General features: G+C 39.6%; 1 protein-coding gene across 2 annotated transcripts in view; it reads right to left on the bottom strand.

The window, feature by feature from the left end:
• Positions 1–15,500, bottom strand: part of ASXL3 (ASXL transcriptional regulator 3) — a 149,681-nt gene that overhangs the window by 115,524 nt on the left and 18,657 nt on the right. Inside the window, exons 2-3 of one of the 2 annotated variants that reach the window (XM_050941901.1) lie at positions 11,248–11,311; positions 9,292–9,374 (exon numbers count right to left, since the gene is read on the bottom strand). In XM_050941901.1, coding sequence (XP_050797858.1) covers positions 9,292–9,347 — 56 coding nt within the window. In that variant the 5' untranslated portion in view covers positions 9,348–9,374; positions 11,248–11,311. The remainder of the gene's footprint in view (positions 1–9,291; positions 9,375–11,247; positions 11,312–15,500) is intronic. The other variant, XM_050941900.1, reaches the window with a different exon arrangement.

The following is a 15,500-nucleotide window of genomic DNA, read 5'->3' as shown; positions in this document are numbered from 1 at the left end:
AGGGGGGTTCAGCCCTCAGCTGTTTTCTTTGGAGTAATATGGCCGTCGCCACTTTACGAGTTGTGCAGGCCTGTGCTACAGCATTTAAAGACCACAACCATGTCAAAGTTCCATTATGCCTGTGTTTAAACATATAATCTATAGCTGTCTCTTCCCCCAAAGACCTTACAGTGTAAAAAGACAAGTAACAGGTATCTGAGACAAACAAGAGGGCCAAGAGAGGAGTGGTGGAGACAGAGTAGCAAATATAACATGACATGCACCATTCTTGGCTGATTAGCAACAGTGATTGCAACTGTCCACCTGCATTGCCATAATATGCATTTTATGGAAGAGGTGAGTTTTGAGAAGGTACCTGAAGGAGGACCAGAGAGGGGATCTTTCTAGCAGTCTTTCATTGAAAGAATTGGTAGAAGTTACTCAGACACAACTGCTCTCATCACTCCATAGCCAAAAACTGCATCAACAGATGATGCATATGCAGTAATTGAGTCATACCAGGTGAAAAAAAATGCACATGAGCTTTATTTCTCTCTTCCACCAAAATGCCCCTCTCTGTCCCAAAGATTGACTACATAAAGTCAGAATAGGTTCTGACATTGAAAAAAAACAATGTGCTCCTTCACCTGAACAGGTCTCCCAAATATAATCTAGCAGACTAGAGTAACCGTAGAGGTTTTGGTCCCCATCCTTGGCTCTTCCCATAACAAAACAAACCGGAAGACCAAAAATCCTTTGTTGTTCCAAAGCTGAATTTTAAGGTTCTATAATAGTCAAAGGGCACATCCTGCATTCTTTTTTATTCTGAGTGGAAGAATAAAACTGGGCAATGATAGTATTTCTTGACCAAGAAGAAACCTTGAAACTACTGGAGAAGGGAAGAAAAGCCTCCTTATACCGTGGAGAACCAGAAATACGTTGGCAGTAAAGAAAACTGGGCTGCCAAGCTCATTTACCGTATTTGCAGAAAAGCAGTAACTGGGAAAGGGCTTTTAAAGTCAGCAGCTCCACAGACATAGAACTCAAAGGCTTAAAGAGAAACTGGCAGAAAGATCAAGGGATGTAGAAGCACTGGGTAAAATATCAAAAGCACCCACATCACTTAGGAGCCATATCCCAGTGACTTTAGATGGGACTTCAGCACTTTTTAAAATTTTATCCAACAGTTTTAACAGAGAGAAAAGGGATAAATGACCACATGAGACAGAGCACTCAGAGCTGTGACCCAAATGGAGTCCCTTGAGATTCCAAAGAGTCCCTGAGCGCTACCAGTGCCTTCCTAAAAGCCCTATACTCAAGGAAATTGATGTACATTTTTTTTCCTCTGAAAAGAATCATTTCCTCAGGCTCATTCTGAACTCAAAATAAAGCCTTTAGTGTCCATTGTCCCTATTACCAACCCAGGAGATCCATTTAATAGGTGACTTAATTAACTAACCGAATAGGGAGGCTTTCCACAAGGACAGGGGAATGAAAAGAGTCTTGTATGTTTCTGATGCATTGATTCCAGAGAGGATCAGAAACCGCTGGAGAACCTGAAACCATAAACAGACAAGACTGAGGCAATGTACACCTTTACCCCGACACAATACGACCCGATACAACACGAATTCAGATATAACGCGGTAAAGCAGTGATCCGGGGGGCGGTGCGGCACACTCCAGCGGATCAAAGCAAGTTCGATAGGATGCTGTTTCACCTATAACATGGTAAGAGGTTTTGGCTCCCACGGACAGCATTATATCAGGGTAGAGGTGTATCAGGATACTCAGTAAGTACACCTTCTGTAGGACACAACAGCAGTACTGGAATTGGAGCCAGAAAAAACAAAAAAAGAATGACGGTCAGAGACACTACCTCCTAGGACAAGGTCTATGTTTCAAGACATTTGGGGGTGGGAATGGACAGGTTCTTGTACACAAAAATGGTGCAGTGAAAAAAGTTTCAGGATCCACTCCATTTGTTTCACTTTAGAAGCTGGGAGCTTAAAGAGTCTGGTGAGCATACTGTTTAGGTTGACCAGGGAGGGTGTCATTTATCGATGGACAAATTTGAATTGCATACGGTTAGGTGTTCTCCTTTGATGGCTCTTCTCAAGTAACAGATGAAGTCATGGGGTTACTTCCAGGCAACGTACTGGTGTAATATTTCTGCACAAATCGCATAAATTCTCTAGAAGAAAATCTTGAGAATATTCACAGTCTTTCTCTGGCGCCTCCTCAGGCTCTGAAATCTCAATATCAGCAGCTAGGTGAGAAAAGGCTATTATCACCTTTGAGGATGAGAAGCAGAAAGGTTTGAGCCAGCTTTGTTACCTATGACAAATATCTCTTCTTGGTCTTCCCAAAGAAGATTATCACCATAAGAATCTATCTGATCCTGTGTAGACAGCATGACCTTGGGCAGAGTAACAGCTGCACGAGAACCAATGTGCTTTTTGGAGAGGAGAGGGGGATGAGAGAGAAGGACTTGAATTGACATTTCCTGTAGTAATTAAGAGGGAAGCCAAGTCAAGAAGGAAAGAGAGGTAGGGTTAAGAATTCTACGGATAAGTTATAAATGCAGTAAAAGTAGCAGAGAGAGCAAGATTTCTTACTTCTTCTAAAGCAGTGGTTCTCAACCTGTGGCCCACAAGCTGCTTGCAGCCCAATCAGCACACAGCTGCAGCCTATGTAACATCCTCAGGGCCATACAGGTAGTATTGGATGCGACCCACAATGGTAAATAGGTTGAGAACCACTGTTCTAAAATAATAATACTAAAAATAATAGGCCAGTCACAGTTACTTGAAGATACACTCAGGTCAAACATTCCTTAACAGCAAGAAGGGTAAGGAATGATCTTGCCCCAGAGTTCAGAATCCTGAGTGTGACAGAGGAGGAGGGCAAAGAGATACAGGACCTGTGGGTTAAAGTTGCATTCTAAAAGTTAAAACATTTCTTGTCCCCCTTTCCTTGGTTTATTGCCCTTTTAACTCCCGTAGATTCACTTTTTCTTTAATCTATTCTAGAGAGGAAGGAGTAGGAGTGAAATTTCTGAGTGTTACCAAGCAAGGCAGAGGGAGAAGTACAAAACTAGGGAGAAACAGGGCATGAACAAGAATCCTCAGCACCAAAACTTTTGGCACAATTTGACTGGAGATTTTCCCCAAAAACTCATGTGATAAGAACTGCAGACTGATACTTCCGTGTTTTCAGTTTCTGGATTCAAATGGGAGGGAATCACATAACTTACTTCAGGTTCCAATATGTGTTAACATTTCATAGTACATTCCAAAGAGTAGGCCTATGATGTTTTTCATTTGTACAGTAGAACCTCAGAGTTATGAACACCAGAGTTACAAACTGACCAGTCAACCATACACCTCATTTGGAACTGGAAGTACACAGTCAGGCAGCAGCAGAGACAAAAAACAAAAATAAAAAGCAAATACAGAACAGTACTGTGTTATATATAAACTACTAAAAAAATTAATGGAATGTTTAAAAAAAGATTTGACAAGGTAAGGAAACTATTTCTGTGCTTGTTTCATTTAAATTAAGATGGTTAAAGCAGCATTTTTCTTCCCCACGGTAAAGTTTTAAAGCTGTTTTTGAAACAACCATAATGTTTTGTTCAGAGTTACAAAAATTTCAGAGTTACAACCAACCTCCATTCCCGAGGTGTTCGTAACTCTGAGGTTCTACAGTATTTATTATTGCTGTTCTTTCTATTATTGGGGGTAGTTACTATCTGGGGGTGGGAGGTGTCATTTAATAGTATTTTTCATCCATTGGACGCAAAGATACCTTCTGCAATGAAACAAAAATATATACATGTTAAAATAATCATTAATTTTTTACAGTAAGACTCTGAAACCCTAGTCTTTTTTCTTCTCCTCTTCCCAAGGACCTTAATTTTGTGTTCCACTGTGGCTGTAAGTGTCTCTTCACCAAGTAACACACTCTTCAGAGAAGAACTGCATCTTTGGAAAGTCTGTATGTAGCAGGGACATAGTAATTGTGTGCAGTTTAATACTGTAAGTGTTATCTGGGGGTAAGAATTCAGATATAGCTTCGTACATTATGATAGCTTTTGTACTGCTCCAGAAAGGCTTAACAAAAATTGCAGTGTCACAAAGTGACAATCAGTAGATGACCAGAGGCATAACAAGAAAGAACAGGAGATGGAGTATCTGTGATTCATAATGTTCCAATCTTTCATTTGGGAAACTTTTGTTTTGTTTTTAACTAAAACAAGTAACTCATACTGCTAGATCAAAGTCTGCAGATTCACTACCTATCCTAAATATAATTCAGACATATTTGAAGCTTGTACCTTTAGCACATATACCTCATGACTATGGAATGAGTTGCCTTTTCATTTCTGGGAAGCCAAAGTGGTTCCCATTTTTCAACAAAAATGAAAACATACTTATTTGATGGTTCATCTTTATGTAAAGCACCTGGAGCATTCTGTAAGGAATCCTGTATGCACTGCGGGAGTTAAAAAAAAAAAAACTACTTGGCCTTGGCCAGTGGGTAAGTACTCCCCACTGGGTATGGGAGTCTAAGCTATCAATCTAGGCAGAATTTAAACTTTCACTTGAAGAAAAAACTTCAAGCCCTTTCAAATGTCAATCTGATATAAACCAGCATAGTGTTGTATTCTTGAGTCTGCAGACAGTGATGTCCACTGCCTCTGCTGCTGTTCATAGCTTCCTCAGACAGCAGCAGAGTGAATTTATATGGCTCTAGCTCATTTTCCCTACTCTTGTTCTGAACCCTGTAAGCAGCAGCGAAGCTGTCACAAATCATGTCAATTTGATGATGCTGCCTAGGAAACCTGTAAGCAGCAAAAGCAAGTGTGGAGTTATTCCCAGAAGAAGACCCACCCACACCTGCCAAAAAAGAAAAAGGTCAAGGCAACAGGATGGGTACAGTAGCCAAGAGCTGTCTCCTCTCTCCCTTCACATCAGCCAGGAGCCTCTGGAAGTGCCAAAAATCCAACCACCAGCTACAGAGGTAATGGAGCATCATACATATCAGACAATTACTATCCTGAGACTAATAAAAGAGAACAAGCACTGAAAGTAGCTCAGGATCAATACCCACTGTAAAAATCCCAACACCTACTCCCTCTCCCATCAGCTGGGGATAGTGGCGGGCTGAATTGTTCATCAGGGCATTCCCCTTGATCATGACGAGTGGTATACCCCTACTCATCTTTCATCTATCACTTCATATCTGGCTACTAGGTTTCTGGTAATTATTTCAATTCCTCTGACATTTCTCTAATAATAAAACTGCCTGCTGCTGGCAAGTGAGTCAATTCTTTTCAGAATCCTTTTTTGCCATCCTACACTCTCGCAAATTACCATTATAATTCTTTTTAACTGGAAATAATCAGAAGAGGTTCTGCCCAAAGATTTCTCACAAGTCCTTCCCCACTACACTATATCGCTTGGACTCTAAATTAGCATGCAGCAAAACTGTATAAACTAGAAAACATGGAAGCCAAACAACTTTTGACAAAGTTAACTTCCATTTACAAGTCATCCCTGTGAATGGCTGCCAGAACATAAATTTTGTTCTATCTTTCTAACTGCCTGATAAATTCTCACATAGAAGAAACCTACTAACACATAACAGGTCCTTATCACCATGAACACATATTTTTAATCATACCTGGATATTTGCAACTTTACAAGACGTTAAACTGACGTTTCTTACCATGTAATTTTTATAGTGATTCTGACATCTCTCAAAATCAAACATCTACCCTTAAAATCATTGTGGATTTTATCTCAATTTTTAAAAAATTATATTAGAACATAAGTGTTTATTTTAATTAACCCATATATCTTTCTCATTATCCCCTCTTGACTTAGCCTGCTATAAAAAACATTATAGCAAATACAGGAAAAAAAATTAACTAAGATCTCCAATTACATACAGAATTTGATTTGTTTTTATGAGAAGAACAGTAGGTTGGAAAGCTATGGAAGTTGGTAATGGAGCAGGAAGTCTCTCTTAATCACCAGTTCAAATTTGCCTCATGTCAGTACTATCCAAAAATTGTTATCATTAAACCACTGCTTAGTGGCCTATGCGAAATAATTTGGTGTTCTCAATCCAGTTAAAAATGGCCAGGTGCACAATTGACACCTTCATTTGTAATCTCAGCAGAGAGGCCAGTATTTAAACAGGCTCATAGCTAAACTACTCTGTCTCGAAGAAAAGCAATTATTTCAGAATAAGGTTGAGGTACAACGAAAGATAAACTTGACATTTGCACTATTGTTGCATGCATCGCACCTGCTCTGTAGATAAAAGACTACAGTCTCAAGGAGGTCAGTTTGCTAACACTTACATTTAGACACACACATAATTTATTTTCGTTAGTTAAGAAAAATGTCAAACTTTTAGGCCCCAAAATTGTTTACCTTAAGAGTTGGTTTTCCTTCCAGGTACAGAGAGGAGGATTGGCCAGATGATGATCTTTTTACAAGTGATTGTCGCAGCAGGAAAGATATTTAAAAAACAAAACAAAAACAAAACTGAAACATGCATCTCAACATGATATAAATCTGTGCAAGTGTACTCTCCAGCACAGCTTATGACCATAGTTTTGCTTGTTTTTCCCTTGAGGTGCACCTGGATTTGTGGAAGTGTTTTTGTTTTTTAAATTTTCTCCCTGCTGGACTTAATTTGGGTAGAAAAACAACCAAACTGTTGGGGAATTCCAAATCTTATAACATCAAAGAGAAATAAATGTAAGGCCCTAAAAGGCCGACAGAGTCCTCCTAAAGGTTGGCCGCTAATGGCAACAATAAAAATGCCAAAACTTAGAAGTTTTTAATTCTGAGTAGCTAATACAGCAAGAAATTTTAACTTAGTTACTTTTGCAATATACATGCAAAATGACTGAACTAAGCAGTCCTATTGTTCACTATACACTGGAAAGGCTGGAAGAGAATTCTAGGAGAACTTCACCCAGAATTGCTACAGGTTTGCTGATAAACATATCAGCATAAGGAAGAGGGAATAGGATACATAACCCTTCACTGCTGGTTCAAATCCAGTCCAGTTAAAAGAAAGTCACCAAAGAATGAAGGCTGTTCAGTGGTCCAAGACACTTGGGTGGTCTCATTCCAGCTCTTTTTTTGGGGAGGGGGAGGGGAGATTTGAGGGGGTGTTACAGGTTGACTATTCATCACAAAATCCACCACTACTTGTAAGTCTCAGTAGATAGCAGCATGGAGACTAGAGTGCCTTGTAAACCATAGAGATGGTCCCCTGAAGATTACAGTTAAAGTAGCATGGCTAAATAGAATAAGTTTGCACAGCCTGCTGCTCTAGCAGAAGAATTTAACCACCAACATTCTCAGTCAAAAATCTTTCATGAGCCTTAATTTCAACTATTTTCAATGCAGTAGAAAACATTTAATCCAAACTTTGTTTAAATTTAAACTCAATTCTAAAAAAAAAAAAAAAGTCACAATTTCCAGACAACTGCAACGATCAATTTTTAGGCTCCTCAATTTGGGACTCAGTTAAATAGACAATACAGAGATTTGTCCTGCCTTCAATAGTAGGAATGCTCATCACTACACATGACATTCCATATAGTTAGTTATTACTAATTACCCAGACGTGCTGCATTCATTTTACAGAACATACATACTGAACCACAACACAAATCATACAGAAATGAACACTTGTCGATCCTTTTCTTGCCTGTCACTCTGAGTTCATGCATTACTACAAGGCTAATTTTCCGCTAAGTAGCTTCTTCTTCCTGTTGTATGATTTATTTATATTTATCATCAAAGGGAGTTTTCATGTTTTAGGTATTTTAAGTATATTAAAGAGCTAGCTTCACTCCCTACCCAGTCTCTGTATACTGCTTCCTCTTTAATACGCCATGATAGAGAGAAAAGCATTCTAAGAATTATGAAGAGGTGTTGTTATTATAACAAGAATTATTAGAATAGCATTGTAAGTCAGAGTGCAGTAGCATCATATCACAAGACTAGAAAGAACAATCAGCAGCTCATTCGTTGCTGTGGAGTATCTTAATATACAATTTTCAAGTGATTTCTTTTCTGAGACTTTTCTGTTGTTTCCATATCCTTGTGGCACAGATCCTAAGTTCAGACATATATTTTCTAAAGCTCTCTCCTTCTTCCTTTTAAACATTTTAAATGATTTCTGAACAGCAACTTCTTTTGCAGAGCTTTAGGGGGCAAATGCAGCTTCCACTCATACATAATACTATCCCTGCTGCTGTTCATTCCACCAACACACACTTATTATGTTTTACAATATGCTCGTATCTAGTTTACCAGTAAGCTGCATGGTTATATACTGTGAAAGACTCTACACTGCATTATTCCTTCTGTTTCTTAGGAAATGTTTCTGAATGACAAGAAACATAACAGTACCTAGGGAAGATTCTTTTGGGTAAACAGTATAAATTCAGAAATAACAGATATAATGCAGTACTATTCTACTAGACTAGTCTTTAAAAGCTCACTTGCCCTACATGTTAAGCATCACAGTAAAAGGATATAATTAAAATAGAAGCAAATGCCTACCTTATTTTGCTGCCGCAGGTCAACACCTGCTGACACAGTATCTTTGAAGAGAAATTCCCTGTGAGCTGTTATCCCTCAACACCAGTCATAGAAGAAGAAAATGTACCCTGTATTTGAGCATCATTATTTTCCTCCCCAAACTAATCTCTCCTTTCCCATTAGAATAATCTGTCATTTTGTCTTCATGTCCAAGCTCCCAGTTATAGCTTAGATCACCTCACAGTTGTGATTCAGGAATAAGGAGCTGTATGTCCACCAGAAGCTCGACCCAAAGCCCACTGGAGCCAATAGAAAGACTGCTACTGACTTCATTGGGTTTTGGATCAAACCCCATTACCCCAACCTGCTCATCCTCCAGGGGTTTATCCATTGCAATCCATTTCTGCATCCCAGTCACTTGCAATAAGTTGAGTCACGTGATTATTTTAAAAAGTGGGCGAGGTAATCTCTTTTATTGGCCCAACTTCTGTTGATGAAAGACATGAGTAGGTCCAATAAAAAATATTACCTCACCCACTCTTTCTCACTATCATCCTGGGACCAACACACAGCTACAACACTGAAAACTAAAAAAGTCAGATAAGCTTGCCATGCGCTGACATTCCGATTTAGCCAGTGCATATTACTTTAGGAATGGCATACAGTCCTCACTACTGCTAGGTTTCATTGTTTTCAAAGAAATTTTAAGAGATATTGAACATATAAATACTGACCTTGTTTCTTTTAATCCTTCTTTCTGAATGACTTCCAGTATTTGTTTTGCAGTCATTGGTGAGTTGGGGTGTTTTTCCAATGCCTAAAAAGAAATGATATATATGTGTAAATAAGATACAATAATTCTGTGAATTTGAAAGGTTATGTGTTCATGCACTTTTTTCCTAATTATTTTTGGAGGGGGGTTTGCAGTGTTGAGACTGGAGTTCTCCATCTGTTGGAAGGCCAGATATAGTCCAGGACACTGCAGAAAAAGTGAGATTTACTTGCTGCTTGTGTGCATCATCTGCTGAAATGCATGGGAAGAGTCTTCCAAAGATACAAAATAAACTAAAAAGAGTTAAAATATGAAACCTATTTGAGGAGACCAATACGGCAGTACAGTTTCTCTGAGGTGTGTGGGGCGGGGGAGAGGAGCAAGAGAGATTGCCAGTTTTTGCTCACTACTTTAAAAACAGTATGAGGTCACTGAAGTACTGTGCTTACATTTTATGAGGACCTCAGAAACAAAAGAAGTCTAAAAACTTCTGTTTGCAAAGGAGGAGCCACTGTCAGAAGTGACATGATAGGTTTCAAATTTTAAATGCTTTTTGTTTTTAAAAAGACGAAAAATTAAGTGGTCAAAACTCACAGAAGCACACAAGATGCCACATGACTCACTCAAGTGCAGTATGTTTTCCAGTTCAGCTCAGTTTTCCACTTTTTTGCCTTTTCCAATTGAGCCCAAATTAATACACTCCTCATTCCAATTCAGACCAATTGACATGGAATTTTCTAGTTTGTCGTTTGCTTTTTGTCCCTTTTCAGTTTTAGCCAGTTAACTCTTTCTGCCATTTTTTTGCTCATGTAAGGTGCCAGATTGACAGCCCTGGAAACTGAAATCCTTTACAACAGAAAAGGTACAGCACAGGCAATGGCAATGCAAGCTTCCCCACAGTGTCTTTCCAACATGACTCAGTAACAACTTGGACTTCCACCTCTGGCAAATGAGAAATTAGTTTGGTCTCCATGCTCATTCAATCCTTTGCCTCTCTTTACTAGTTACCAATTAATGCCAATTGTGATGGTTGCTACTGTAACGTGGACACCTGTCCACTAGGAACTAGAAACATACCACCAAAACATATCACGTAAGTCACCGAAGACTGGATGGTGAATATTTTCAATCACTACTAATCAGGGCTGTAATTCAAGCAGGTGACCTAGAGGAGCCAAAGCCTCCATACCCTCTACCAATCCCTTGAGCTCCCCAGACCCCTCCTGCCACTTTACAGTTCTGGTAGCTTCCTGTTCTCCTCTTTCCAATTCAGAACACTATTTACCAAATCCCTTGCCCCATATTGTTTTCCATATCAGACAAGCTTATTCTTTACCTTTTAGTTCTACAAAAGAAAAATGCAGAAATGAGGGCTGCACTACAAAGGTTTGGGAGCTGAACTGAGCTTATAACAATGTGTACATAAATAGGAAAGATTATACATGGAATTTTCAGGAAAGGAAAATAGAATGGTGACCTGAAAGGGGGAAAAGTAGAGAGGAAAGAAATTAAAAGATGCAAAAGGGATCAGCGAAGAGGGATCTCGGAAAGAGATTATTACAAGGGAGAGGAGAGGAACTATAGACAAAACAGGAAATAGTAGCAACAGGAGAGTCTAATTCACTGGAAAGAGGACAACGTGAGTGAAGATTAAGACTAGAATGATGGAAGTTAACAACATCAAAAGGCAAAAAGGGAAAATATAACCTTTGGAATAAGGAAGAGAGGCGAGTTAACAGAAAAAGATGAAGTAAAATGAATATGCAGTAAAATGGAGGGGAAAAAGGGAAACTGAACTGAACTGGGAACACTCCAGAGGGCAAACTGGGTAAAACTGGAAAGGGCAGAAGAGGAAACTACACTGTACTGGACATGGCTATGAAGGAAACTGGGTGCACTTGAAAGTGGGGTTACTCACTGTGGAGGATTCCCTGTTTCTCTTCCTGAGTACAGGCCCCTCAGCACACCTGGGCAGCTCCTCCCTGCAATTGAGAAAATTTGGGTAGCCCTGTCCCCTTCTCTATGACATCACATCCTACTCTATAAAGGAAGTAAAAGTGCCAAGTATTACAGTGTGAATTTGATGACAGTGGGAAGGAAACAATAAAGCTACGCAAAACATCAGAAATCACCCTGTCTGGGGAAGTGGGATAAGAGAGAGCAGTATGTGCTGAGGAAGCTGCACTGAACGGATTGTGGAAACAATAGCCAGACACATGGATACAGAAGATCATCTTCACAAAACAAAACAAACAAAACAAAAAAGGAACTGACAAAGCAATATGTATAACACTACAGAGATTTTAATTAACCTCACAAGACAGCTTTTAAACACCAAAGTATGAAGCAAATACATTCTGGATATAACGACATACTAAAATGGAGAATATGTTAGAAAGGCTGAATGTGCTGGAATGAACAATTGCCCATTGTGTGAAATGGTTTAATCGCTGGATGCACAGTGTGGGCTGTGGTTTCATATATCCTGACAAGTGTAACTGTATTCATCTAGCCATTTAGAACAGATCTATATTATAAGCACGCGTACACACCCACACACACACACACACACCCAAATACCCACACACACACACACACCACAAAAGTTACCTTAAGTGAAGAGCAAACATTCCTGATTTAGAATACTATTGAATGAGATGTCAGTCTTCTGTATGTCTGGGGTTTTTTATAACTATTAAGAAGACTATTTTAGCTAAATACAGTAACTAGGCTGTATTTCTTGTGTAAGGAAAAAAAACTAAGCAGGCTTAATTAAAGTACCTTATTTGAAGAAAGTAAAAGTGATTAGTTGAAGAAACAGTTCAATGAAGGTTTATGATTTCCCCCACCTACCTGTGGAAAACAGGATGAGGTGACAGTACAGAACACCACACATACAGCAATATTATCAAGAAGCTTGTGAGCTAACAAACAGGCTGAACTTATACATGCACCAACAATGCATACCTCCACGGCGCACCCACCACCCCACAAAAAAATTCTATTTCCATGATTTTTCACAATAATGCTAAAGATTAAAATTGAACTAGTAATTGTCCACTAAGACATGTAAAATAATAAAAGACAATAGCTTAATGCAGTTATGAACACCTTGATAAGACAAGGTAATGAAGGGCAAGGGAGGAAGCCTTACCTGTTTTAAATCTTTCTCCTATTTCCCAACTCCATTCTCCAACATTCATATCCTCTGAATGGGAATTTACTTAGACCTAGGCAATGACGTGTAATGCTGGGATTATAGTTAATAGTTAGGACCCCAGAGCAAGTCAAATTACAGTCATGAAAAATAGGAGTCTTCCTGTCCCTAGTTCTTTGGGATATACCCAACATATTTTCTTAAGGGCGCGGAAGTAAGGAAATGATTTGCACTGTATCCTTGAGTATCCTACCTTTGTTCTTCCACATTAGGCATAACTAGCAATGAAATTCACCATCTAAGCAGGACTAAGAAAAGTGGTGGGCAATGTGCGGCCCACAGGCTGCGAGTTTGTTTACACTGGCCATCCGAAGTCATGGCTGCCCGCAGCTTCAAGTGGCCACAGTTCACCGTTCCCAGCCAACGGGAGCTGCAGGAAGTAGCGCGGGCCACAGGGACGTGCAGCTCCCATTGGCAAGGAATGGCAAATGGCGGCCACTGGGAGCTGTGGGCAGCCATGCCCATGGATGGTCAATGTAAACCAATTGTCTCGCGGCCCGCCAGTAGATTACCCTGACGGACCATGTGCAGCCCGCAGGTTGCTCACCCCTTACTAAGAAGATCCTTAAGATCACTGAAGGTTCAGTACAGAGGTCACCAAGATACTTGAGTAGTCTACCCATACCCTGCTGATCTGGAGAGTGAAGAGACCAGGACTCTGAACCAAACCCAGGTTCTATCACATAGCACTTCTGAGAGATACTAGTAGAAAACAGACTTATTAATAAACATTAATGGTCCAGAAGACAAATTGGCACTTTTGAATTTTTTCCCCAGGGGTGCTCCAGCCCCAGAGCACCCAGAGAGTCAGCACCTATGCTCCTGTATACTATTGACCAACAGTCAGAGCACCCACACACTAAACCCAACAACCAAATTTAGACTAAAGTATCATAGCCCAAAGGAGATTAAACTATTATTTGCCAAAGGCACAGAATAGGAGGGATAACAGTGCACCAATACTTGAGGCTGCTGCAATGGCAGGGAATTAAGTATGAGATACCTACATGATCCTAGCAAGCAAACCTCACTACTAGCTCTTCTTTGCACCTATTCCCGTTTGAATTAGTCTTTCTTGAATAACAGTAAACAGAATCTGTACACAATATTCCAAATGAGATCTTATCAGAGCCTTGCACAATGTCTTTAATAATTCTCTATCTCTACTGGAAATGCCTTGCCTGATACATCCTAGGATAGAATTTGCATTCTTTGCATTACATTGGTGACTCTCGGACATCCTGTGCTCAACCACACACTTAGGTCTCTCTCCCTCTGTCAATTCCAACTGACAAACCTCCATCTTTTAGCAAAAATTCTTATTAGACCCTAAGTGCCTGACCCTTCACTTTGTAGTATTAAATTTCATTCCATTTCTGTTACTCAGTCTTCAGGATCATCTAGTTCTTCCTGTATAAAGCTCCAATCTTTCTCTGTATTAACAATGCCTCCCAACTTTGTACCATTATAATCTGTTTGGCAGTAATGAAACCGGGAGATAATCTCTGTATGTAACATATCACCAGGTTTTTTTAAATGTATGTGTAAAATTGGCCCTCAATGCACATAATCAAATCTGCTCAACTGTTTGCAATTCAACCATTACGGAGCAACACAAACAGAGAAAACAGACAGTGGTGCAAACTACAGTTTTAGCAATCACAGAACTCAAGAACACTATTCTCCAGTGGCAAGCAGGAAGCTTTCGCAGACAAGTACCATCCACTTCTGTAGAATCCAGCCATTATGTTTGCAGAAAAAAGATTTCTTAACATGAAGCCAACGTACACCGATACAGTGCTGTCCTCCTAAACTAGCAGACAAGGTTGTTCCCACGGCTCTGCTGCTGCTCATAGCTTTGTCAAGCTTTCCACTGATACATCCAGATCCCTGTGAACAGCAGCTAAACTGAAAAGAATCAGATATATTTCATTGCTGCTGCTTGGCAAAGCTACAGTCCAAGAAACCACAATGACAATAGAGCAACACACTAGGAAAGACCATCCAAAAAACCCAAACACCACAGGCTGGGAGGGAGGTAGAAGTGATACTACCTAGCCCTTTTTCTAAACAGCCACAGGCGGCGGTGTGGGGGGTAGGGGAGGGAGGAAGGCCCCACACAAATCTTTCATTTTGGTTTTTGGTCAGCAGATTTAGCCTTCTGGCTATTAGGTTTCTGCTAAAACTTCAAAGCCTTCTGTTGTGAGGGGAGGACTGATGAGTAAATTGATTAGAAGAGAGATTTTGAGAAATATTTTGGGCTGGAATTGAGGATAAGAGAAGCAAGAAGAGACAGACAAAGGGGAAGAAATAGAGGACACAATATGTGAAAAAAAGAATGTAACAGAGTGAAAGGTAAAAGGAGGAAAAGATGAATGAAGACAACAAAGGAAGGTACACCACGATTACTTGCTTGCTGGTGGTTTACAGATAGCTGACTGGTCACATGATATTAGCTCTCTTCATTTCCAGCTGCTAAACTGCATTAAAAGACACTAAAAATATATTAATAACTTTCCTAGTATTACTTTTCCATAAGGACAATTATAATTACCATAGGGATGTTACACAATTGTGAATGGGAAGGGAAGTGTCCCTGAGAGACTCTTTTTTTTTTTTAAAAGGATGTGATCTATACTGTGAAAAAAATTGAGAAATCCTGTATTATTATAGGAAAGAAATGAAAAAGTAGAATGAAGCCAAGAAGAGTATGAAGATGTAATAAAAACATAATTAGATAGAGAGATATATATATAGTACATTCAGGTTTCCAAGTATATCAAACACAAAGTTTAACAACTGATTGGTACATTGCACATACATATCGTGATCCACTATGGCTCCCTATTGGTTTCTATAAAGACCTAGTGACTTAGGATACGCCACCCTAAAAGCTCAGACAGACAACACCATAGTCGGCAGAGACACATGAGCTGCAATCCCTTCAGTTGCCC

This window comes from Gopherus flavomarginatus, chromosome 2 (assembly GCF_025201925.1).
Source record: "Gopherus flavomarginatus isolate rGopFla2 chromosome 2, rGopFla2.mat.asm, whole genome shotgun sequence".
Taxonomy (NCBI): Eukaryota; Metazoa; Chordata; order Testudines; family Testudinidae; genus Gopherus; species Gopherus flavomarginatus.
This window is presented reverse-complemented; position numbering and strand designations above follow the sequence as displayed.